This window comes from Polyergus mexicanus, unplaced genomic scaffold, assembly GCF_030449975.1.
Source record: "Polyergus mexicanus isolate NDT 795.1 unplaced genomic scaffold, iyPolMexi1.0 SCAF_26, whole genome shotgun sequence".
NCBI classification, from domain to species: Eukaryota; Metazoa; Arthropoda; class Insecta; order Hymenoptera; family Formicidae; genus Polyergus; species Polyergus mexicanus.
Window position 1 is genome coordinate 3697173 of NW_027223346.1, and position 27938 is coordinate 3725110.

The 27938-nt window shown below is 34.9% G+C and overlaps 1 protein-coding gene across 4 annotated transcripts in view; it reads right to left on the minus strand.

Moving 5' to 3' along the window:
* Positions 1–1981: 1981 nt before the first annotated feature.
* The window catches only part of Rbp6 (RNA-binding protein 6), a 420916-nt gene continuing 394959 nt past the window's right edge, over positions 1982–27938 (minus strand). For 3 of the 4 annotated variants that reach the window (XM_070314118.1, XM_070314115.1, XM_070314117.1), the window contains 5 exons: positions 12150–12254; positions 11057–11122; positions 6328–6605; positions 5036–5100; positions 1982–4574 (listed from right to left, as the gene is read on the minus strand). In XM_070314118.1, the coding sequence (XP_070170219.1) occupies positions 5059–5100; positions 6328–6605; positions 11057–11122; positions 12150–12254 (491 nt within the window). In that variant the 3' untranslated portion in view covers positions 1982–4574; positions 5036–5058. The remainder of the gene's footprint in view (positions 4575–5035; positions 5101–6327; positions 6606–11056; positions 11123–12149; positions 12255–27938) is intronic. The other variant, XM_070314116.1, reaches the window with a different exon arrangement.

The window sequence follows — 27938 nt, forward strand, 5'->3', positions numbered from 1 at the left end:
ATGTTTATTTTGAAGATTTTGAATATAATGTTTAGTTTGAAGATATTACGCTTCTCTCTTTCACGCTTTATCAATCTCTGGGTTATAATGAGATATTTTATCATTTTGTTTTGTTCACAAGGGAATGGGCACATGCGATAGGTTCGTCCACTCCGTTTCTCTTTCCGTATTCTCGATGCATTGCTCCTTTCAAACCGAGTTTATACATATCGCGTACATAATTTAGGAACTTAAGAATACTGTGACTTTTTGTCAATACGCCCTAGCCTCCACTATTCTGTCACTGTACGTCTCTTTGTGGTCATGAAAAAGTATTGCTAACGTTCGTTAAGAATTGACTCGTTTTGCACGCATATTCTCTCTCTCTTTCTTCTCTTTTTCCTCTGTTGCGTGCACATTCATTGGGAAAAAACAAAGTGGTTGCCGTTCCACGTGACGCATGTATCTAATTTAAAGTTATTCTCTTTTTTTTGTTTACCCTGTTATTTAATGTAATAATAATAATAATAATAACAGCACGTACATAATAATCGCGACTTTATTCATCGTTTATATAATTATAATTAATCGACTGATGACTCGATTTTCTTGCGCGAATTCAATTATAGTAATGATAATAAGGAACTATATATTTATTTAGCGATATCAACAAAACGCGAATGTCCCAGTTATATATATATTACGCGCATAATTTATTAAGGGTGCTGTGGCCCTTGTCACCAGAAAGAAGGGAGGAATCTTTCACAAATTCCTTTGTCAACATGTGGCAAGATATTTCGCGCATTCGTGTATTATATATTTTAAATACGCTATTATTTTACCACATTTTAACGATTGCTTTCTTTACGTCATAAAAATCCTAAGAGATCCTCCTAAAGAGATTTTATAATACGATTGTATAGACGAGATGTATGTACGAAAAGAACAATTTACTATTATCCATTTTTAGAATGCAATACCGTGATATATGAAAAAAAAAAAAAAAAAAATGCGTGCCTAATAAAAATCCAAATAATTGTTCTAAAATCAGTTAATACGAATCAAAAGTAATATAAAATTCACATTCCTTTGGTTTATATTATAGTTAGAACTTTAATCTAAAAAAAGAGATTTGAAACCAATAACACAAGAATTAATTGAACATGATTGTTGATGCCAATTTATAAATGATAATAATAAGTTCACGTTAATAATTCATTATGATAGCTATACATTAAATTTTTACATAATTACACTGTTAGATTATTCAAAGAAGTAATACTAAATATCGATCACTTTCTCATCTGTGTGAGAAGTTCATTTTTTGAAAAATCAATTTCATTCTTACCCTAATTGAAAAATTCCTCTCATCTTTCCGCGTAATATAAGATCACGAGAAATTTAAACCTAAACCAATCACGAATAGTCCATTGAAATCTTTCAATCTTCGCTCATTCACTCGTCAATTGGACCGCATTATACAACTTAGAATGAATAATATCCTCTGAAAAAAAAAAGAGTGATCAAACAACGTTTGTTGAGAATGCAAGAAAACGATTTCAGAATTCGACATTTGAATTAAAAAGTGTCGTTTGTTTCTACATTGTATAGCATAGTCCAATTGAGACTCGGGTTTCAAAAGGGGCCCATCTTTCATTTTCGTCGAGCGGACTTTGGGCCCCTTTTAACGCCCACAATTGTATTACTGGAAGCGCGAATGAACGCAACATCCGATGTCCAGCCATATTTTTGCGATATATAGATTATAATATAATATTCACTCTCACGTTTATGTCTTTCCTCGCTAGCCCGTTTAGTCCCTAGATCTAATTGCGACGCTAATTAGCGACCGCACATTTTAATTCTAAAGTGTAACGCTTTTTTTCGCACACTCACGCACGCTCTTATCGTCTTTCTCCCTATTCCTTTCGCTTTCCATCTTTCTCTCGCATAATTTTAGGTTTTCTGTTTCTTTTTTTCTTTTTTAATATCTCCTCGTCCTCTCCTGTTAAGTTAGCATTTAAGATGTATCGTCGACCGATGCTCAGTATACATCGCAGACGAAGATTACGCGATATCTCTATGTATACATTTGCTAGCTTTTTTTCTTCAGCTCGATCTTCTTCCGATCGTTTAATCTCCCTCTGTATGAATTTTAAGTTTGCACCTACATTGGTTGACACCGACGCTGGTTAACTAAACTTTCTCTGTCTTGTATTATATATAAGAAGGATTATAATCTAATAAAGATCAAATTGCTAGACTCATATGCTAACCAGAATTAGTTAATCCAGTCTATCGGTGTAACTCAGCCTTAGACGATTAGACGCCGGGGATGTGTTACGTAGTTCTCGTGTGTGCGCGTGTGCGTGTGTGTTTGTGTAAAGTGTGTTGCGGTTGTTTGCCGCTGAAAAGACTCTCGTATCTTCTTCTTATTTTATCGCGTTGGCTCGTCTATAGGGTCATGCATATACAGCATTATTTTAAATTAATTATACGATAATTCGCGTAATATATGCATATATATAACGGGGGTTACTGCACGTAATCGGTTTTAAAGCTATACAGTGGCCGATTAGATTCATAACAGTCATCGTCCGGCGCCTCCGAAAGCGGAAGCTCCGAGCGGAACTTTGAAGCGAGCATTCAATGTCAATTAGAATTACAGAATAGCGTAAATCTTTATTTTCACCATCTTTATTTCCATCATTGTCATTTTGCTTCTATTTTTCTTTTTTTCTTTTTTCGAAAGTAAAGACATCGTTATCGCCGTAAACGACTTCGCCGTAATATAAGTTAGCTACAACCAATATAGTAATAAAGAAATGATGAATGATGGCTTGTAAACTCATTCGATTACCGCAAAGTATCTTATAATGTCGTAAATCATTATATTCTTTCTATAAAGTTTATAATCATGAATCTATAGTAAATCATATTCATGCATTAAGCATATTTGTTTATTTTGTAAGATAAACAACGAAAAATGAATTAAATGCTACTCTGTAATTCTAACGATATCATCTAGTACAGTTCCTTCTTTCTGGAGGTCTTTCAGATATTACGTTTCTCATTGTTTCGGACTTATCTCGACGGCCCGATAAATTCAACGCAGTTTTCTTGCATGTCTCTCCCTCTATCCGCAAATAATGCTAACAGCGTGATGTCAAATATATAACACGCCTACGTATGTAATTCCCTCACTCACTTGCCGCTTATATCCTTCTGTTATTTCGTTGCGCACCCGGGAAAGTAAAACTGCGACGGGATAGGAGAGAGAAGCACCGTTCCGCCATTTAACCAGCGAAAAGGCACGTTGGGAGAGAAGAAGAAGCTTGAATATCTGCACGTGCAGACGTAGAGAAAGGGCAGCAAAAAAAGATCTCTTGATTTATCCGCTCTACTTTTTCGTCAGCCTTTATCCCTCTTCTCCTTTTCTCTCTTTCCCGCGTCATCGTTTTTCTCGACCGCCATTAAATTCCTCAACCTTTCCCGCGCATACGATTAAAACTTGAAAGCCCAGAAACAAGGTCTTTCCCAGGTGTGAACGCGCATGTGTCTATTTATTATGTAATGTATTTACGCGGACACGCGCAGGGCGCTCGTTAATAATTGCAATCGCCATAATAATATCATGTAATATATAATTGATAGTTATAATATATATTCGTGAGAGTTGGTATATATATATATATATATATATATATATATATATATATATATATCTCTTCCATCTCTTTATTTGCCTTAAATATTAAAGATTATCATCTAATAATTATCAATTATTTATATATTTATATATATTTATATATATGTGTATATATATATATATATATATATATATATATATATATATTTATATCTTTATATATATATATACTATTTATATATTCTAGACTTAAATGTTTAAATATTTAGCAATTAATAATATTAATTTAATTTATTATATTATATATATGTGTATATATTAATATATATACATATATATATATATATATATATATATATATAATATTATATTATTATTTCTTTTATTAATGTGTCGGAGAACGGGCTGGCGTCAATACGCAGTTTCGACCATAGTTACCTTATATTGCAGCGCGCGTTGTTCCTTCTTTCTGTTTTCGTCTGACGGTCGATCTTCCTGTCGCTTTTCTCATCTTTTTTTCTATGATCTTCTCTGGACGTTTTCCCCATTGCTTCAGCTTTCTTCTCTTGCTTTAGCAGTACTTCAGTAATTTTCTCCCTTCTATCTACAGTTGCGTCCAACTGAACTAAATTATACAACTGAACTAAAAGGCTCTAAATTCTTTTTTAATGCGTTGTTATATATATATTCGCGTAATATTTTGTCCAGTTGTTTATACATAATCTGGACTTTGAAGTTGCATTAAATCCTACTTGAACGTTCCCTTCTCTTTAACATTATGCATAGGTATTTAAATGTATTGCAACCATCGATCATCATTTGCAGTAGACGTGTGTATATGTTTTCTTTTTCGTCCAGAGATCATTTACTATGTTTAGCTGCCTCAAATCGTCCATGTTGCTTATTATATCAGGCGACCGTGCTGCGTTCTGCCGTCTCGTCCATTCTGGTGGAAAAGATATTAAGAATTCGACAAGTTAAATGTTTATCTTGCGAACACGGTCATTTTAATTAATTCAGAATTTGCTTATATAGCTAACAAAAAAAAAAAAAAAAAAAAAAAAAAGTGTACGCGAATGCAAAATCCTCTTTTCAAAATATATGCGGTTTAAATTATGTAATTATCTTTTGAATAAGTAAAAGTGAAAGATTATTCGTTCCTTTTCTTAAATATATATAAAAAAAAAAAATCTGTTTCATTTTATTACTGTTGTTAATATTCTATTACTGTCACGCGGAAAAAGTCGTTTCTCATAAATCATTGTAGATAATGCTGTAAAATTATGAAATTGAAAAAAGGAACTTAACTATTTCATACGTATGTTGGATTTGGCGAATATCTAATAATTTTATTTCCAAGTAAAATCTATATTCTACTCGACAAAATATTGTTGATGGCACGCTTACCTGTTATTAGGTCTTAACAAGGCTCAATGGTAGCCATTAGTGAACGCCGCTGGTATTAGAGGGCCCTGAAACAGTACAAGATATCGGTCTCATCAACCTTTCCATAAAAATAATGATTATTATACAAGGGCGAGCGCAAAGATAAATCCTTATATTTGCCTGCGTATCCATAATTGCAGCGTGCAATTGCGGTACTTGGCCTTTAAGGTTGCAGTCTCTTTTTCCTGCTACATTTCTTTTTGCTCGAAAATATTGCACATAATATAAAGATAATAATAAATGACAAAATATATGCGCGAAGGATATGATGTTATATGGAGAGTCTCGGGTAATATTGTTAAATATATTAAAATTGCAGAGAGAATAAGAGATTAAAGAAATTTATAAATTTAAAAAGAGATATTAGGTATATTTTTGATACACAAGTCAGAATAATAATTATATTAAATCATACTATACCTGATTAAAGACCTATACAGATCAGAGACACATTTATAAAATGTAGAATCAAAATATATATAGGATGTATAAAGCGTAATAATATATGTACATGGAAGCAATTTTGTTATAAAATTGAGAGAGATAAACCGATCGCATTAAACATAATTTACTTTTTGCAAGAGGGTATTGTATACTCATATTTGCTTATCGGATCCATAAGATGCATAAAACTGGTGAGATTGCAATATGGAAGGAAACGATAAAGAGCTTAGTCGATAGTCAAACAATTCTTTCATTTCGCAATACTTTGTCAGCGTAAAATGCATTACTCAAATTCTTGCATGCGAATCTTTAAAAATAAAAATGCAAATATTTTTGAATATCATCAATTTTACTTGGATAATTTTATTTTATCAATCATGAAAAAATTTATTAAATTAATTAGCAGACTCCTCCGTATTCATCATAAAACACTATGCAAAAGCTTTCTCCGATTAGTTCTCTTTTCATAATTGTTTCCTTAGTCTAAATTGGCTGCCCCTTTCTCCGATCCCTTCAAACTTATCTTCCTCTCTGTCTCAGCTATAAAATTCTATTTAGTAGCACAACATTACATTCGCGAAACCGAGGGCAATCAGCTTGTTTCTTACAGAATATAAAAAACTTTGCAGCTTACGACGTTAACAATGGTTAATAGATGTAAACTGATAGGTAAATCTTATACAATGCTGATCACATAAGATACGGAAGCGTCAGTTATAACGACGACCGCGCTCTTCATCCTTTCGTTCCATTTTTCTCGGGAAGGGCCCGTTGCCGGTGAAGAAAGGGGGAGCATTAAATGGACTTACGGGACTGTAGTTGAGCGGGGCACGGGATACGGCGATCGCGGGGAACGCGGTCGTGGGGGGCTGCGGGCTAGCTGCGGCCTGGACGTAGCTTGCGACTGCGGAATCCGCGGCTGCGGCTGCTGCTGCGGCGGCGGCGCTCGAGCTGTACATGTCAATCGGGCCCGGAGAATTGGCCGCCGGGAAAGACCGTCCCTGCGGCCCACCGTGTCCGCCGGCCGCGTGCGGCGACGCCGGCGGGAATCCGGCCTGCGCTGCGGCCGCCTGATAGTTGTTCATCACTGCAATAAAGCCGCGTCAATGTTCACCCTCTTAACCCGATCGAAACGGAAGTCGTCGTCGTCGTGACGAGGACGAGCCTCGGCGTGGCTCGACCTTGTCTTTCGCGGGATGTACGTGCAGTGGTACTCGTAGATTTGCTTTCGAACGAAGCTTCATTAAGAAGTACCAAGAAACAATTTGTGATGAAATACTCGATTACTGTGGCAATAATATAACTGCTTTTGATAATATAACTCCTAATAATCGATTCAATTAATTATAATGGCGTCATTTTATATTACCATCATTATTATACTGAATGTTTGACGATAAATTAAAAAGCTGATCACTAGATCTGCATATACTTTTTCACTACAATTCTTATTACATAAAGCGCGTCGAAGCTTCGATTACATCATCAGTATATAGCTGAGGATTTATAAAGATTTAAGAGACTTTTTTTATATAAGCGTTATATATAAATGATGTTAAGTGAAAGATTTAAGAGACCTTTTTTACATAAGCATTATCAATTATATTAAATCGCGTTTAACTTTTGTATTTTTTTGTAGCGTATGATATTTCACGACAATTATTGAATCTGAGTGACAATTATTGGAGGTGCATATTCTGATTAATTAATTCTACCCGTGATAGCGATATGAGCGTTTCGCATGCTTTATCCCTTTTAGGAATCTTCCATGCAAGTACCTTGAAGCACGTTGTTCCGTTGGCGTTCCCCGAGTTTTTAGCTTTTTCGCCTCTTTCCGCTTACTCATATCAAACTCATTGCAGTTGTATAACGGTATGCTTTAGCTAAATCTCATTAGAGATAAGATTCTTAACTCATATACTATATATAGTGTGACTGTTGTAACGAGCTCATGCACATTCGTGCATAAATGAACGACTCTGAATATCTCTGGTCTACACTTTACTTCGAGAACTGTGTATGTGTTTCCCATGTTTAACGACCGTAATTGCGATTACATCACGATACATACACATCGAATACAAGGAAAAGGATAGAGTACATTTAACGAATTTTCTCGCGATGCATTTCATTGAAACAAAAAAAAAAAAAAAAAAAAAGAAGGAAGAAATAAAAGACGACACTCACATGAAGCGCATTGCAAGACAGCCTTTACATACGACTATAGAGATGATAAAAAAAAGCGCCTTACACATATATGTATATATTTATATGTATATGTGTGTATGTATGACATTATACAACACGTCACTGGGACAAGCAATGCAATCGCACGACACGGTGATGGCGATCGATTTGAAAAGTTTACGAGATACAACAGACTTTCGATTACGATTACCGCTTTAGCGTTTAATCCGTACGTGAATCTCACGAGATTCACTAATTTTCCTTCGTGCTGTTAAGAAGTTAAAGCGAAACAAAGATTGACAAGATTGATTCGATGAAGAAAGCCAAGTGTCAAAAACTAAACTTACCCAATTTCGCATTTACAGCTCTCGAAGTAAAAGATCTCGCGTGAGAATGTATAAACGAGGGAAGCAAGGGAAGATACGGTGATGCGGTCAATCGCGGAATTTGATGCAATAGAAAATAAGTCATATATATAAAATATATGATAAAATCAAGAGTTAATACATACACATAGGGTGTCCCCAATTTAAATGGCAAAACTTCGGGAGCGTGTAGGGGATCGAAAAGCTAAGACGGAAAGTCCTTTAGAGGTTTGCTCGTTTTTGCTCCATTTTGGAGAGAATCACCAAAAAAAGAAACAAAACAGGTTTTCGTTTTTATACTTATTTATTTATGTTATCATCTATTTAATGCAGATATTGTTCAAACTGTTGCCCTCTTGCAGCAATGCAAGCATTACATCTAGAACTGATCTCATTAATTGCAGCTAGACATTGTTCTAGTGATATTTGGCGCACTGCATCTATGATTCGGTCTCTTAATTGCTCTCTTGAATTGATTGGCACCGTAAAGGATAACATCAAGTGTTTACATATGTAAGGAACCTTAGAAGCATAAAGTTTATTCGGTGCCAATCGACTCAAGAGAGCAACTGACAATGAGAGATCGAATTTTTGCGATTTTCTCTAAAATGGAGCAAAAACGAGCAAACCTCTAAAGGACTTCTTGTCTTAGTTTTTCGGTCCCCTACACGCTCTTGAAGTGTTGCCATTTAAATTGGGGACACCCTGTATAATAAAATAGTCAATATATGTAATAAAATCAAAAGTTTATGTCAATATTTCCAGGAAGAACATTGTTTTTTTCTCTCTCTGCCTATCTCTCTTTTGATATTGATACTGAATAAATTTACTGCGATTAATAGATTATTTTACCTCTTTGTGCTGATTACAATGTAAACAAGAAATTTGATAATCGGTTTTCCATCTGTCGTGAAGGATTTCGTAAGACAGTCTTATCTTTTCTCTTGCATCAAATTCAGTTATTAACGGAAGAACAATAATTGCTAAAAATACTTCTACACTAAGAATCTAGACTTTTTTTGTCTTCAAATAAATAAACATCGAATAATGCTTTCTAACAAATCAAAATATTTTGATACTTTGAATCTTCTATCATGCTTTTCTTCCGCGTTGTGGCAAACAATTACATGTTACGCTGCTTTCCGCAAACAATGTTAAAGGAAATGTATGCGTTAGCCTTACAAATATTTACCGCGACACTACTGCCAACATGTGATATTTAATATACACACAATGTAATGGATTAAATACTAACGCAGTTGCTTTTTATAAAAAAAATTATTCTCAAACATCTCTTTCTAAATCCTGCCAATGCAACTGCCCTATTCCTTACATTTCCAAATAAAAGTAACAGGGAACGAAATCTCTCTCTCATAGTAAACTATTTTGTATTACCCTCAAAGCTGTATCGCACGCGGGACAGTATCTCCGCGCGTCGTTCGCATTCCGGAACTTTAGCACTCGTAAAAACTTTGACAGATAGCCAATAAGAAGCGGCGGAGATTAATGCATCTGACTTGAACGTATATCGCGTTCGCCCGAAAGCTCACGTAAATGTCATATGGTATGTACTTTTGGATTAACGGCGGCGACGAAAGCAGAGATAAGAGATAAAAGACGACCAGAACAAGAAGGAAGAAGAAGAAGAAGAAGAAGAAAGAGGAAGAAGCGGAGCGTGGGGGATGGGAGACGTAAGCGAGCGGTACGCGAAGAATTTGAAACTCTCTCGACATCGGGGTGAGGAAAAGAGGGTCCGATGGCGACGGGGCTACGGGAAACCGAAAGCGCCCCGGCGTACAATCTAAAAACCCATTCAGCTTTTAAACTCTTGACAATGGCGGCAGGTTACAAAGTTTTGTGCCGGTGCCATGGCATAGAGAGGGCGGCGGCGCGTGGGAGGACGCGAGGAAAGAGACGAGCGCGATTCAAAAGTTTGATTTATTTGAGAGGAGATTGCGGACGGCACGACGACGACGCGACGGCGGGCAGATCGGGGGCAGATTCTAGAGATGGGGAAAATGAGAAGGGGAGGGAAAAAAAAAAGAAATAAAAGCACGAAGGCGTCCTCGCATGTGCGACACTTCTCTTGGGGAACGCGGCGTCCTTTGCCTCTCTCTTACCGTTTCTTTTCCCTTCCGTTTTCTCGCCTCTCTGGACGTCTTCGACGGGAAGCGACCGCGCGAAAATGAAGAGATGCAAACGAGAAAGTATCTTAGTTAAGATCGGGGAGGATGTTTTTCCTCGCGAAGTATATTTTTATTTATTTTATAGCGAGATAAAGATTATCGCGAAATAAAAGTGTTTTAAAACACAAAATTATGACATTGTGGCAAAATTTTAAGCAAAATACATTTACTTTGTTTGCAGCTCGTAGATAACATTGCGAGTAAAAATTTACTATACAATTAGATACGATTGTCAAAAAGTATTCTACATAAAACAGTGTCATGCAGAGTAATCATGCTTATAAATGGATCAGTCATGCTTTCCATCGCTCGCCTTTATACGAATTGGAATCGTCTTCTGAAATGATGGATATTAACTGACTGAAATCTTACTGTCCGACTGTCATTGTTCTAGTAAATGAAGATTGATTCGTGAAAACTAACTACTAAGCAACCCATTAAATAGTAAAATTGAAAACATTAAAAGAACAATCTTTCAAAATTGTCCATCTTACAAGCAGAATCCAATTTGCAACAATACCACCGTAAAATACTAAATGATATTAAAATGAGATGGCAGAAGCTGATTCGAACGTAATACTGTTTTCAACATTTCATCGCAGTATTTCGTTCAAGCGATCGCAATTATTAATTCCAAAGGGATAGCGCACGATCCTTATTACTCGCGATCTCGCGTGACTAGTTAACGAAAAAGTTATCATAGCCGAAATTGTTTGCATTTCCGGGTAAATCGATCGCAGCGCGACGAAGCGAGTAGAAAAAGCGCAGAGCCAAGGAGAAGAAAGATTTTTAAGACGTACCAGAAAGTGCTTGTGTAAGTAAGGGCGTGTTGTTGTTTGGGGTGAGCTGTCCATTGGTTAGATCCACTGAAACATAAAACTTCAGTCACAACTGCGCCACTCTGCGCAATGCGTTTATATATGCTTTCGCTATATTCATTTCCATCGAGACTATCGCTCGACAATATAGTCTGGAAACTAATATATCGAAAAAGAAAATAAATAAATAAATAAATGTAAAAATAGAATGAAAACAGAAATGTGATGATGACGCGCCAGATGGATGACTGAAAGGACAATAGACGTAGAAGAGTGATTTTCCCGAATTTGTGTTGCTTTGTCAATCGTCTCTCTTGTTTTCTCGAGTTTCGTCCGAGGATATCGACGGTCCTCGAGTATGCGTGCCTTCTGCCTCTCGTCTTCGATACTGAAGTGTGAAAAATAGCTCTTAAACGCACATATAGATCTTCTATCGCGGAAAATTACATTCGATGGATGAGTTCGCGCTTGTTGAAATACGTTGAAAGGAAACACATGGAAAATAACGGAAGCGCTATACGTCGCCGAAAAGTGTGACAGGCGTTTCCTCTAGGCACTTAGAAAGCTTTCGTTCGTATCGACGGTATCAGCTTTCTCCATCGAGCGAGGATGCTCGAAACCGCGTTGGCGTTTACCGCCACGACTACGGTTTCGATTCGGATACAACGACTGGCTATGGCAATAATGGAACCTACGAGTATCGATCGCCGTCGAAACTACGGTGGTACGGGATTCCCTAGAGTAGCACTCGATGCATCGAAATGCACTTTGGTATTAATATGCATTTTCCGTACGCAACAGACGAAGGCAGAAACGTACGAAACGCGATAAACGAGGCGGGACGATTTGAGAAGAATCCTCGAAGAGTGGTTATACTTCGAAAGCTCGCAAAGATGGGATTTCTGTTTTATATAGAGAAAGAAAGAAAGAGAATGGGGGAGAGAGAAAGAGAAAGATCGATGACGATGAGAAGAAGTACGCGAGCATGTGCGTGCGTGCCCGTGTGAGAGATAGACAGACGAAGAAAGAGATATTTTGGTGTGTGTTTCGAGCAAAGTGAATGTCGACTTCATACATTTCTTCCGGAGTGCATTGCGTTGGACGTGTTGCATCGGCGCCTCTGTATACGCGCGGCCTGCATTCTCACTTCCTGTTCCGTGGTAGTACACCGCCGGCACTCCTGACATTAATAAAGAACAACAAGAAGACTGAGAAATGATGAGAAACAAAAACGGGGACGGGGAGTATGATCTGTAACGCGAATTGTTAGCGGGGCAAAAAGGAGATGGTGGATTTATATGTTAACGTACTGCGTGAATTAATACACTCCAACATATGTGCAGATACTTCATAATTCTATCTCAACGCGCTTAATCTTGTGTAAATGCTATATCGTGATGTATATAATGTAGTTAATATTTCAAATTCAAATAATGCCATGTATAAATTGTTTACACAATTTAGAAAATTATTTCTTACGTTCCTTATATTATTTTTTATTCTCTAATGTCATGTCATTTTTATCCCGATTATACACGGGGAAAAAAAATGCTGTTGCTCCAATTAAAGTCTACATCACGGGCTGCCAATAAACATGCATAGTTCATTCAATGATATTTTTATTGGACCAAATATCCAAATTATTAAAACAACTATCCAGATATTTGGTCCAATAAAAATATCATTGAATGAACTATGTATATTGTTTATTGGCAGCCCGTGACGTGGACTTTAATCGAAGCAACAGCATTTTTTCCCGTCTACTGTTTACATTTAACCTTTATTTTCTATTTCATTAATAATTTTAATTATTAGTTTATTCTGTATATACACATATACATTTTAACTAACATTTATTAGAAAAATTAACTAAACCTTATTTGCTTTTTAATGCGATTATCTGCATCTTATTCGCGACAAATTGTTATTGTTGCTTATATATTACTAGATGCTGCTCCTTTTTGATTACATTGTTAATAGTATAACTAGATTATAATCTTTAAAATGAATATAATCGTCACGCATTACATGAACATTTTGAGATAAATTAAAAAAGAAAATTACGTTAAAGGATTAAAAATGAAATGTTTAAAATAAATATATAAATGAAAATAATCTCTCGATTTAGTAGATATTATATACGTCATAGTATATTACAGATGCGGAAAGATTGTGGGGGGAAAAAAACTGGAATACAAATAAAACGCAATAGAAATGACTAGCAATAAAAGCAAATTAAAAGCTTATATGTTTTCATATACATATATGGGCGAGATCATGGCGTGAAAGATTAATTTCTCAGCCTAATAAAATGCTTTTTTTTTCTAGTAGCAAGATATTATATATCTCTATAGAAGTCGCGATTTTTAGACGAATCACAAATATTAAATCCAAAATAAGAATAATCGTGATTATGGGCAGTATTTGCAAGAAATGCGAGGCATAAAATGTAATCGTAATATTCCTACAATTATAAATTAAGAAATAGCACGTTTAATATATTAATAATTTTTGAGAAACTTCACGAATATATTTGCAAACATTGCTTACATAAGAATTTTTCATTTAAATCAGATCTTTTTGAGCTCTCAAAAATCTTGACACTTCTTGAATAGATATCCTGTAATCTAGTTAAATTATAGAAGGAACTAAATCGTGGATGTATTGTTATTTCGAAGCAATTAAAAGTATCTAAATATCTAGTCATTCTCGAGTCAAAAAAAGATAGAAAGTGCTGGACAGCTTCTATTTTGAAAAAATTGTATATACTTTATGGATCACGAAATAATTTTTATATATATATTGTAGCTATATATTAAACATTCTTGACATCTATAATCATGAAACGCAAATAAATCAAAATTTGTAAAAAGTACAGAGAATGCATTTCCTCCTCTCGATATTATATACAATTATTATATTCAATAAAATTTTGATATTTCTAGTTAAATCATATGGGGGAAAAAAAAAAAAAGAATTTTATCTTTACTCGAGGCAACTCAACAAATTTTAGGACAAAAGTATAATCTTAGTATATATAAATTATATTGTACATAAGCGAGATTATATTTATAATATACTGTAAATAATTTGAGAATGGAATCGGCAATATTATTGTTAAAGATCAAAACGCGTTTTTGATGTGCCGTTAATATGAGGGAACGGAATGTCTATACTGTCCCTTCTATACCGTCATAACAGCGTGTTTTTCATGTAGAAGCCTCGTTTTGGACGCGCAACCGGCACTGATAACGCGATTGCGAGAGAGGGTGAATGGACCATAAATCGTGGATCGACGTGATTTGTATGGGGCATCACGATGCTTAATGGTGTGGCTTGTCTATATCGACGTGTTCTGACCGGAAGCTCCGAACTGCTATAGTTAAAGGGGAAACACTCTATAGACCTGTCCGCCCTAACTTGACGATTTACATTGCATTATATGAATGAATGAATCGTGTCTAGTAGGAATTGCATAAATAAAGAAGCTAAATATGGACGCTCTTATTAAATAATAATAAAAGAGAAATGAAATAATAATATATGGAGGAATTGTATTCCACATAGAAGCATGCATTGAATTTCAATTCGAATTGGAATAATGAAAATTATCTAAGTAACTTAAATGTATTCTCAAGAGTACACAATTCCAACTTAATAATTGTTTTTTGAGTGTATTAAAATATTTTCTTTCTTTCGTAATTACACACACACACACACACAACGGGATTGGCATTTTTTGATTAAAAACGGGTAATGACGAAAAAGAGAAAAAATATAATAATAATACTTTTTTATATAAGAGAAAGAAAAAGAGAGTGTGTCGCGCACGGCCTCGGATTGGACAGGTTGACGAATGAAACGGAAATCCTTGCCAGCGGGCGTTTATCGGAAGTTTCATAAAAAGAAAGGGGCCGCACGTTCACGTCCAGCCATCGAAACGGGTGCGGCTTCCGGATTTCGCGACAACCGACGGCTGCACCGATAGCTCTTGGGGTCGTATCTCGATCCGGCCAAAAATAGCGATACACATACATACAAACGCACAGATATTCCCATATGTACAGCTGGACCAGATATCTATATATAAGGTGCTCCGAAAGTCGCGTTTTCTGAATTATAGATATAATGTATTAATCAAATAAAAAAGATATTACGAGAATACTCCATATGTAATATTATAATATAAATTAGACAAATATTAATGTATGTGTGTGTGTGTGTCATTTCAATGTCAGAATATGTACTTGTATACATTATAAATAATTGAACATATTAAAAATAGCAATTTAGATTGGTGGAGATGAAATTTTATTTTGCAAGTAAACTTTAGGTAAACTGCATCTTAAAACAAAAAAAAAAAAAAAAAAAAAAAAAAAAAAAAAAAATCTGTGAAAAAAATAGACAAATCCCAAATTCTTAAAAAATTTTCTAACTATAATAAAAGAGTAGAATTTCTCTGAAACGTCTCTCTCTCTATATACATATATAATGTATACCATACATGCTAAAATCTACATCGTAGAAATCCTTATTGCCCGGATTTGGCCGTTCATCGAAACGACCGACGCGTAGAGATCTAGGCCAAGAGTTCATCTATTTCAAGTGTATCTCCAGCTGACGTAAACGCGATCGAGACTTTAGATAAGGGTTTCGCACCGCGAAATCTACCCAGGGGACTCCGAATGGTGCGAGTTTTGAGTCCCCAAATCCTGGCATAGAATCACTCGCTCAACTTAGAATTCGTCGGAGGACGAGGGTTGAATCAAAGATTACCGAGAAGAATTATCCGATATACAATATAAAGGACGTGCCGATATGTCTATTACGCGATAATTCCGTCCGACAATTGGTTCTAGGTTCGAAATCAAAATCTGGATCTCTCTAGAGATAATTTATATTTCGATATCATCGCTTTATAATGTGAAGGACTCCAGCGAGAAATTGCACGTGAAACTCTGCGAAAGTAGAAATTATTAGCAAGTTCTTGCTATCTTTAGAAGATATATTCTTTATATTCCATATATTTGATATATCCGTACACTCTTTCTCGCTTGAAGGAAATGATATTGATCGTTTTGTAAATAGCTCGTATTGCTATAAGAGCTTTATTATTAGAAGTTTTTTTCTTTTCTTCGATTATTTCTTCGATTAAATCTACTGATCGTAAAAAATTAGAATAAAGATACCTATACTTTTTATTGCGTCACCATTTTAAAGATTTTCATCTAATCAAGAAAAGAGAGCCGAAAAATACCAACCATAATTAATTAAATAAATGCTATTCAATCCATTTCTATAGATGTGTACTCTATTCTAGAATTCTTTATTGAAAACAGATGGTATGCGTGTATTTAAAAAAAAAAAAAAAAAAAAACGTAGTTAAGTGAATATATTTAAATATTCGACATTATTTTATAATGCACATTTCTGATATGGCGATAGATTATTAGCGGAATATAAGAATATATATTGCAATATTAGTGTTCTTCGCTAAATTATGACGAAAATTTCTGGAATGTCAAAGTCCCTGAAAGCATTTTATTTACATTCCGGTTCATATCAAAAACGCAAATATAGAAGAGAATGCTGTGTGAGAAGAGTCTAAATGATTATCATCATGATGATCATAAATGATTCCCGTATGCATAATAGTGTCAATTTGCATCATAACAGCCATATGTTGAAGCGAATAGATTACTCTCATGACGAGAAACTGCTATTTTCCCATAATGAAAGAGAGCGAAGTGCATAGATACTTTTGACGAAGCAACACATCGGACGAGTCATTGTTGTTAATAAGTCTTGTTAATAAGCATCGTACAGTTAAAAATGATGGTCATAGCGAGCCGTTAATTCGCGCATCCATGCCCGGCAACGACGGAATTGTTAAATAATATTGTGAATAAAATAAATTATAATAAATATTTTCGAGGGGGGCAAAATTGTTAGCATGTCCTAAACTACACACATGGATTAAGGCTATATGCCGGCAATAATCGTAATTTATGTATATATATTGTAACCAGATATATAAACATATACAGATATCATCGTGACAGATCAAAGTTTCTAAACTACGTACTCATTAGTATATATATGTCACGCTGCTAACTCTAATTAGCGTTTTAATACTAGCGGTCAAATAAACGACAAGAAATAATGATGTTGGGATAGTAAATTTTATGACCGGTTCTAATTCGGATACTAGCCGCGAATACAGAACTTGGGAGCTTGTACAATTGTACAAGGAAATATCGGAAGAGATAATGAAATTGACAGACGGGCACACGACACACAAAGAAGATAATCACTCTCATTCTATCTACATGTCTAATTTTCTATCTACTGTTCTATGAATTCTAATAATAGAAACTTTAGACGAAGCATCGTAGCAAATCGCCTTACCGTTTCTAACAATTTCTTCGAAAGAAACTACTTTATCTATAGATATAATCTCTTTAATAAACTCAAACAACACTGAAAAAACTTTTGTCATACACGAAGATACTTGTTACGGTCGCTCGAGATACACTATCTTATATAACTCGGATATGTAACTATAGCCTATGAACATGAGCCAAAATTGCCAACTACATTTGTCTACGATAAATAAATTGACGAAGTAATATAGGCAATGTTTTTCTTTTCCCGCGCTTAACGGTGCTATCGTATTCAAATATTTGCATATATCGTCTGGCATAGAAATGCATTTTCGAATCTGTAAAAATTTGCATCGGATATTACGTGGGCAATCTTAGCGTTATCTAAGTTATTTACTATCAACGTTAATTACGAAGATTAGTCAACAACGACTTATTTTATACTACAAAACTGCTTCTAACCAGTGACTATAATCATTTAATTCGATTTATCTAAATTGTCTACACTCTTGTACCACTGCGGGAAGATCTGGATATACTAATTAGCGTGGCGACGTTACCGCGTCGCTTGATCTTAATCACGACACTATTCTCTTCTCGTTCAACAACATCTCGCCACCGTTTCAGTAAATAAACATTCCGTTTTAATGAAGCTTGTTTTTTTTTAATCCATCAAATGAATAATCGACCCGTTGTGGTGGAACTAGACGTTATTTACTATGAACAATATAACAATATATAATATAATTAAAATCATTTTATATATGACGATATTTTCTATAAGATAATAGATGTAGGTAGATGGTAGATTACTCGCCCCTAGGTAACTGCATCTTCAACGAAGTCTTCGTCATCGATCTCGGCAATGATACTGTCCCGAAATCGCCTTCCCTCCTTTTTTTTTGCTCAACTCGAAATACTCAACTCGAATTCGTTTGTCTCGCGGAAAAATTGACCCATAGCCGCGTAATGTAATGAGCAATTTCACGCATGTCGCAATGTTGGAAACATAATGATAGAAAGAGCGATAAATAAAGAGATTTTAGAGATTATATAAGAAGAAATATATATATATATATATGTATAAATTATATGATATAGAAGGGAAATTCGAAAAAAAAAAAAAAAATTCGTTTTTTATTTTACATAATACCCATTAGTGTTGTGCTTTTCAACACTCTCGACGGGCTATGGATCTTTCACGAAACTGATTAAAGTTTTCACTAGAACTACATACAACCAGTCTGAATACATGCAGGCGTCGCTCTCTGATCGACGCAAAATAACAATCAAAGATATTTAAAGGCTGATATAAATATTCCTATGTAAAGAGATATTCGAAAGAAGGATCAATATATATCCACGTACTTTCTTAATTAGTATAGAAGTTCACATTCTCACTTTCGTATTGCGTTAACTATATATATAGTGATCCAATCATATTCGTTTAAAATATATAATCCCCTTTAATGTACCTCAGCGAGATATGAAAATCTCATGACCTCAATTAGCGCTAAACACGATGAGAATACGAGCCAAGTATCGGGTATCGATAGCTCTAAAACAAGCTTTGTAAATTGAGATTTCCCGACGTTTCGTGACTTCGTCTCGATTTTAACGAGAATCCTTTCCGTGGAACAGATCAGGAAAAGATCTAACAATTCTCTTGTCATGCGATGTAATATACATATAAATTTCTCGTTTAACGTGTTTTTTTTTTTTTTTTTTCCCAGACTTATAGACATCAGACTAAGTTCTAGTGAAAACTAATGTTAGAGGCTCGAGTACTCATACGGATAGTATAAAACGATAGAAATTCTGGATATAACTATGTACTATGAGCTAGGCAGTCATCCAACATCAGTACGAGATACAGGATTTAAATGTGTGTATTTACATTACACACGTTAGAAACCAAATATGGTTCATATTACAATTACTTGTAGACTATTCTAGATACTATGGAGTAAAATGACATACGATTTATTTATATGTATATGTATAGATATAGACTCCTAATCCCAACCAGAGTTTATCTACATATATATCAATATATAAGTTCATGCAATAAATACGAAAATTTCATAACGCATTGTAAAACATCTCGAATTTTTCGTATTTACCATATGAAACACCCAGGCGTCTCTAGCCTCTAATGGATTGAACAATGTGTGTACCGATTCCATTTTTAGAACACAGAATTGCAATCCGCTGCTTGTTTATACGATAGATTATATATGCAGGATGCTCCGGGAAATGTGTATGTTAAACAGTACGGTATTATTCTATCGAATAACTCTATCAATATTCCGTTGAATAGCTTGACACATATTTCAGAAAATAGTTTCGATACATATTTATGATAAGCATATAGATAGATGACTCACGCGTATGGATACCATAAAATTTTATCGAAAATACGGGTGTGTGGAAGTCTATTATTGTATCAGCGGATTGTTCTTCATACGGTAATAACCTGGCGGTTTATGAACGAACACAATTATCTGAGAGAAAGAAATTTGAAAATCATGATTAAAAATCTCCACATATTCCCACAATTGTCAGAATTGTTTCGAGCAGTAGAATTATCGAAGAAGCGAATTAGGTTGTAAAGATCAACTTCGTTGCGTGTTAAATAGCAATCAGAAACGGCTTTGAAAGTAGAAGTCAGAAAACGTAGATACGATGTAACAAATGCGCAGAAAACAAATCAACTCGAGATAGAGCTAAGAAAGTAATACAGAGACTTTCAGTGCTGCAGCGAAATCGTACAAGGCTGCGACTTATATCGCTTCTTCGATACCTACTCTTCGCCAATCGCATTATCCGATTGAAGATCTAATTATCTTCGTAATTAAATTGCAATGTAATAAAATATCCCAGACCGTTACAGTGAACGCGGTTATTTTTTTATAACAGTGAAACTATATTCGGGCAATCATATTAATTTATTTTAATCGCCTGTGTTCGTTGAAAGCATCGATTATCTGATTCCCAATTTAATGAAAGATAACGTAAAAAAAAAAAAAAAACGATATATATATATTATTTTACACAATTTATGCTCAACCTATATGCAAATTTATTTTAATATGATAGAACATCTGAAATAATGAAATTAAGAAATTGTTAATTTTATACCAATTATAGAATTAATAAGATTCATTCATTTTTACGTACATATTTTAATAGAATTGGAGAAAGATTATTAAAACGATTAATCCGATTTTTTTACGTACAAGTTACACTAAACTTAAAAAAGTGGAACAACGCGGCTATTTTAATAGTGCGCATTCTATTTCCGCCACAGATACGAGCAAGTGCATTTTTCTTATGTAAATCGATCGATTTTTAAAATCGCAGAAAATCGTAGAAAAGAGAGGAATCGCGTAGGCGGTACAACGAACAACGGATGCACAACTAACATACGGTTCTCTGTTTCCTAAGCATTCCATAAGAATATATATACGTATAAAATATACATGTGTGTGTATATATATATATATATATCTGTATAAAATTCAACCAATCCAATAATAAATACTATCGATGACAATACTTGAACTAATGGATACCTAAAGTAACTAGATAGTAACAGAGTGACAGAGATGTCTGATATGTCAATTAAAATTAAATAATGTAAAAAGTGTAAGAAAATGAGAGAGTAGTATATAACAAAATATCAATTTGTATTTAATATCAAAAAAATTGATCTTAATTATTATACACATATAAAAGGAATATTTTAACGTAATAGCTTTAATTTCACAAATGAAATTATTAGATTATGGCATTTATCGACAAATGAATTTACAATAATTTTAATGAAAAAAAATTTTTAATTCCACACTTTAATATTAGAATAAAAAATAAAATAACGAATTTAAATGCTATGTATCGATTAAGAAAATCATAACTAAGATATTAGAGACATTTAAAAAAAGCTGCTTTTTTTTTATAATATAAAAAACAATTTCACACACATAGTGTCAATTTAAAATATCAAGTTTTTTAATTAAAAGACATCAAATTATTTCTAATTGTTTTTAAAGTATGGAAAATCAGAACTAGCAAGTAGCACAAATATGGCTTTAAATGCTTAGATTCGTCATCGATTTTATATAACGTAGAAAAAAAAAATTTGATTTATATATAATCTTGATAATATAATTGATAATTTTAATTGGTGTCTGTTGTAAACTGAGTATTTGTAACGTTTGTGTAATGTGTGAATGTGGGTATGTACTACGTACTACGGATTACGGTTACCGTCAACACGAGCGAGAACACGAGAACTTGGTGGAACAACCTGGCACTTTGGGGTTGAAGCTTACCGGTGCAACCCCCGCTGGGGCTCACGGACACTCGGCCTACCCTTGGCCCCACTGCGCGGTACACGACCGCTCCTACCCAACAAGAGACATATAACCGATCTTACATGATATAGAAATTTCTGTCGAGAACGCGCTAATTAAATATACGGGATAATTTTATCATCTATCGATTTGGACGACTTGGTGCTGGATTAACTTTCGTGCGATTGTGTAGCTAAATATAAATAAACTTATAAATAAATTCAAATTATTTATTGTTTTATTATACATAGAATTACTCATACTTTTTACGATGAATATGTAAAATGTAATAATTACTCACGTATCTCTGCGTTTATAGTTTTTTTTTCCTATTTTGAGGAAAATTCAAATTTTTAAATTTCCGAACTAATTACAAATATAAAAACGACATACTTAATTCAGCACCGTGCATTCCATACATATCGCATTACTAGATAAACAATCGTTTACTACTTCGTCTTTATTTCGCCTACGTGTTAATAAAATTGCAATATCTGTAATTCCCTACTGGCTAAGGCACGCGGTTTCCATAGATAAATTAAGTCTCTTTATAATTACAAGTTCACAATTAAATTAAAAGTTCAAATAATAAAATATATACATAATTTAAACTTTTAATTTCAAATTGTGTTCAAAAGTATATGTGTTAGTGTCGGTATATCGTTTCAAACATGAATCTAATCTATAGTATTTAGTATGATTTCAATGTATAGTATATACAAATAATAATAATATATGATTGTCAAAATTTAAAAATTTTTAAATGTTATAAAAAAAGAACGTATGCTTTCTCTATCAATTGTTCTTTATAAAACGGCTGATCAAATTGTACTGATCGTATGAGGTGACACCTAGCTCATAGCAGATACTCAAACATGTTACATCACTATGTCGTGCTGCAAGAAAGGTAAACAGAATATTCTCTCAAGCCTCGATAAAAGGGAAGTTGGTTTACTTCGTCTCTCTCTCTCCTTCTATCCTTTCTTCCAGCATACAGTATCGAGAAAGTTTATCTACTTCTTCGTTCATTGCGTGGTACTTTTTATTTGTTACAGACATTTATTATTTATAATCCTTAATCATTATAATAATAGAGCTTTAGAGAATCGTTATATGGCGGCGTTAATAAGTATACGCGCGTGCATGAGTGAGCGAACTCACTACTCCGTCATTCAGTTCCAGAGCGATCTTTGACGGGCATTAAGTGTTACGTTACCGAGTACCCATGAGACATTTACAAAACTTTCGTTGTGTTGTCTCTTCGTCGCCTTTTTACGCGTCTTATCGTTGGTAGCTTAATAAATCGTCCGAGCCCTCATCGATCGCCTGATAAATTAATTACTTTCACGAGTGTGTTATTCTTAAGGCGCGTATAGTAGCGCAAGCCGAGGAAAGGAGCAACGTCGGAAGCATGATTCTAAACCGTACGAAATCTTACGCATTAAGAAAGAGTGGCGATTGTCGAATAAGACGATTTCGCGTGCAAGAAAACTTGAAGAGATTCTCTCAGCAAGTCTCATTTAAAATAAAAATCTCATTTATACGATAACTTTAATTTAAAAAAACATTCTTGAATTTAAGAAACATAAATATTCTAAGTGTGCGATATTAAAGATGATCATTGTATCGCCAAGGCATCATCGGATCTATAAGTACCATGATGGGACTGTATGCGACTTTAAACAATTTATTTGTTTCATCAGATGATTATTCCTTCGTTTTGCTACGTTAATATATCTGAAATTATTTTTCTTTTATATTGAAAAATGAAGTTATTTATGAATTGATTCTCGATAATTTAATGGAAAAAGTACGTTACAGAATTTGTTATATATTAAATATTGGTATGTGTCATAATTTTTCACCATGGTACTTAGAGATTAACAAACATATTAGAGAAATTTCTGTTCACTTCGAAATCGATATTAAATCTCTCCCATTTTTATTCCTAATCCCTAATTGACGTTTTAATTCAATCCCAAGCATAACCCGCGAGTCAATCGGCTTGAAAACTGCGCCATATATTGCTCTCACAAACGTTGTATTATCTTGGACGGTATATTTGCTTATATTTTTTGAACGTTGTCCAATTGCTTTTTAATTTCATAATACTTTATTCATAGCGATGTTCTTCAAGTAATCTTGCGTGGCATGCGGTTCAGCATCATCAGATCATCTCTGCGAGCGCAAATGGCATTGCGAGAGTCATTCTCGGGATCGGGCCAAAGTATTACTTTTATCCACGCGCGATCATAGTGATTTAACAACAATCTTACGAATAGCAACAATCGGACCATAGCTCGATAACGTTAACCGCGCCGTTCTGGGAAAATGGAAAGAAAACGATTTGACGGTTTTATTTTTATCTTTACGCAAGAATATATTGAATACTGTATCACGGTATTAGCGGATCAAGTGAAATTTGTCGAGTGAACAAAAGAATATATTTATATCGCGAGATTTTGTTTCCAGATAGGACGTTTAACGCGAGCGAACTACAGCCGCGCATAAAAGTATCAATAATATTATTTAAGCATCCTGTCGTTAACAAATGTATAAGCTCAGGACATACGTGTCTCCTCTTGGGTTTGGCTCATTTCTGCCACTCAATTGTCCCGCTAGCAAACTCTCAAGCTTGCATTCATATCGCGCATTTAGCGCTAAATATTAACTGCAGGTAACGCATATTACCTGCATATTAAGCACAAATCTCAAAAATTAGACAAACACAATGAAGGACTATTTAATTTTCGCACGCAATTCTCAGAATAACATTAAATGCAAACTTTATAAGTCATCAACATACACCGGTATGTTCAACATTAAATATAGCTGTTCAAGCTCCAGTTCATGATAATGTTGGATGCAATTTTTATAGGAAGCAAAATTAATTAGAAAATTAGACAGCTACATTTATGCCTATAAACGCGGCACTAAACTAGAACGTGAATGCAAACCTTTAACAATTTATGTTATCGGCCGTTAGTTTCAGCGAGACAATTCGCGGGAACGAGCGTAAAAATCTGGCTGCTCTCTTCATGAATCTCCATAACGCCGCCTTAGGGGGACGAGGACGGACAATTCGCTCGTCGCCTTTCTGTCTCTCTTCTATGCGCGCGAGACTTATCGTAACATATATTTCGTACACACGTCTTATTTCTTTCTTTTTTTTTTTTTTTCATTTTCTCGCCCTGCGATCCACACGGTTGGGTTCGTAGGATCTTCATTAACGACAAACTCGAAAACACACAACGGAATCCAAACTCGATCACAGCTCTCGTAACGTATAATACGTTGCGGTACGGGTGGAATAATGCCAGAGGGATGCGGGCCAGCAAGGGGTGGGAAGGGTGAAACCGAGAAAGCAAGGCGAAGGAATTAGCACGACGACATTAACGCATACTCGCGTCTCCTCTATTTACCGTTAATAAATCCGGGCTATAATTAATTAATCTTAATCTTCATTACGTAGGAAGGTAAACGTATACGTGCAATGTGCAGGGATATGAAAGCACCGCGTCACTGCGATTTTCGCGGGTGCATTGTATTCCGCTCTACTTCTTTTTAAATATATCTTTAATATCCTTAAAATTAATCTCTCTTACCTTCCGTATGCAAGCGCGTGCAGTTTAAAATATTACTTTAATTAAATAAAAGTGTTAAAAAAAATGCAACGTGTAATGAGAGAGTATAATTAATATACTGAGATTTTCCCCGGTAAATCCCCGATTATATGACCGTTACTGTCGTATTACATGTATATTAAATCTATTTAATTGCGTTTCGTGTCGCATCGTCCTTGCTTCCGGGGTTTCCTGACGCTTTATCGAGGGACGGAAATGCGAAACTTCGGAAAGGCCTGGAATGAGTTTAACGTGTAATAATAACAAGAAGCACAAAATGGCCAACGGTCCTTGTGCGGCTTATTTCGATGCTAATCTCTCCTACGAGGGTCGGTACTCTTTTTTTTTTTCTGACGTTTCACTTTCGCCTAACTCGACTTATGCCTTATTCTACATTTAGCAGTATGTAACTTTTTTTCTGCTTAATAGTCACGCACCGCGACAACGGCACCTTGTTCGCGACGCGCTTGAACGATGCATTTTAATCCTCCCATAATAACTTTATAGTCGACAAATATATATGGTATGCTGACTATGGTGTTAGAACGTGCAAATCATTTATTTGAAATTTACTTTCTTCCAATTTATTTCAACCGATTCTTTTTCTTTATCTCATTGCCTTAATAATTTATGTCACGATAAGCTATCTCTTGGTAAAAATTTAATTTCCTGCTGCCAAGATATTTAATTTTGGAATAGAAAAATTCATGATAAATGTCCTCGTCCCTTTCCTCTGCCGGCATTCACGTCGTTACATTTTAGCTAAAGAAAGATCGTTTGCAAGATTTGGTAAGAAAACTGCTGATAAAAACTATATTCGCTAGTGGCAGGATATTACTGCGCGTATTAAAATACTCCGGAATTATTATTTGGAAAGAGAGATAATATGTTTTTAGACTAGAGTGAAATATATGTTGTTATTCCATTTTCTTTGGTACTACTACACAATCTAATTTCTATGCAATTCGACTTTAGACTAGATTATTGTAACTTTTGCAACTCTGCATTGTTACGAATCACACGTACAATCTTTCGTTCGATAATATTGATTATAATCGTTGACGGCGAATTTCGGGATTATCGTCAAATATTGAGGTATAACTTTGACGCGCGTCGCTTCGACAAGGCGCCGTAATCGAAGCACTCGGAAACGTCTATATCGTTATATCTACGTATATATGTCCTACCGCTAAGTGTTTTCGATTAAAGTGTATAGCTTAGAGATTACATAGAACGTGGCTACATCTTGAATCGCTACGTGAGATCAACATCTACGTGAGAGAAACGCGTTAAGTTTAATGTAAATGGAAAAGAATGATGTGGACCGGCGAAGGATAGGAATACGGAAAGGGGTTTGGAGGAGGGGCATTCTAAGGAAGCACGGGGTAAGACAGACCGATGGTCTTTAATAATTTAATTAATTTTCTACGTATAGCCATAATCTGACTTGCGTTCTTATCATGGCTCGTTAAGACTTCGCATTAAGACATCTATCTCGGATATCATCAATTTATTATTATCGCGTGTTTTGTGTAAGTTTAATATAGCTGCTACATCCCCTCCCCCTACACACGCACTGTGACGAAGGGGTAAGAATTATCTCGGCATCACCTTTGTGTCTAATCATATCTACGTTTTCACGGAAGGCGACAGTTGTTGATGACAAGGCTACCTCGCGATAATTTCGACAATCTGACATTTATGACAAATATTAATCCCGTTTTTGAAACGGTTTAATGAAAACTTGAATTTTTACATATAATAGTTATAATCGATTGTTGTAACAAGCATGTAAAATATTAAAATTAATTTATCGTTATTTCAATATTTCATATTTATATTCGTTATATTTCCTCAATTCAACAATGCATCCATCTGCACAGCATAACTTTGCGCACTGATACATTTCACAGAAAATGAATTTTACAATAATCGTTTGACTTCGCGATACAAGTAGCCTTGCCATTGAGCATCACATAGATTCGGATGAATTTATCTTCATTCTCTGGCGCTTTTCAAATTAATGACGAAGGAATCTGTCTATTTCTACGCGAACGAGAAGAAGAGGACAAAGTGGAGGAACGGAAAGAGAGAGAGAGAGAGAGAGAGAGAGAGAGAGAGAGAGAGAGAGAGAGAAGGTGGATTGCACTCGATTTCTATCGAAGAACCATTAAATCTTATCGCTTGACTTCCATATTTTTTTTTTTATTTTCTCGCATGCCCTATTTTTTTCTCTCTCTTTCCTCTTGCCTCGGCATTTACGCGTTTACCCGTTTCTTTCCTTGCCATTCCTTCATTCCTGTTTGCTTGAGAGTGAAATGCTTTTGCAGGAGGGCGAGCACTTTTTCGCGCGAGATATTTCTGTCGAAGGTATTCGTGTATATCGATATGCGATGCGTATGTGCGTGCGTGCGCGTGTATGTGTGTGTGTGTGTGTGTGTGTGTGTGCTGTGTTCTTTTTTCGTTTTAAAATCTTGTGTTTGGCAGTACCTAATGGAATGGG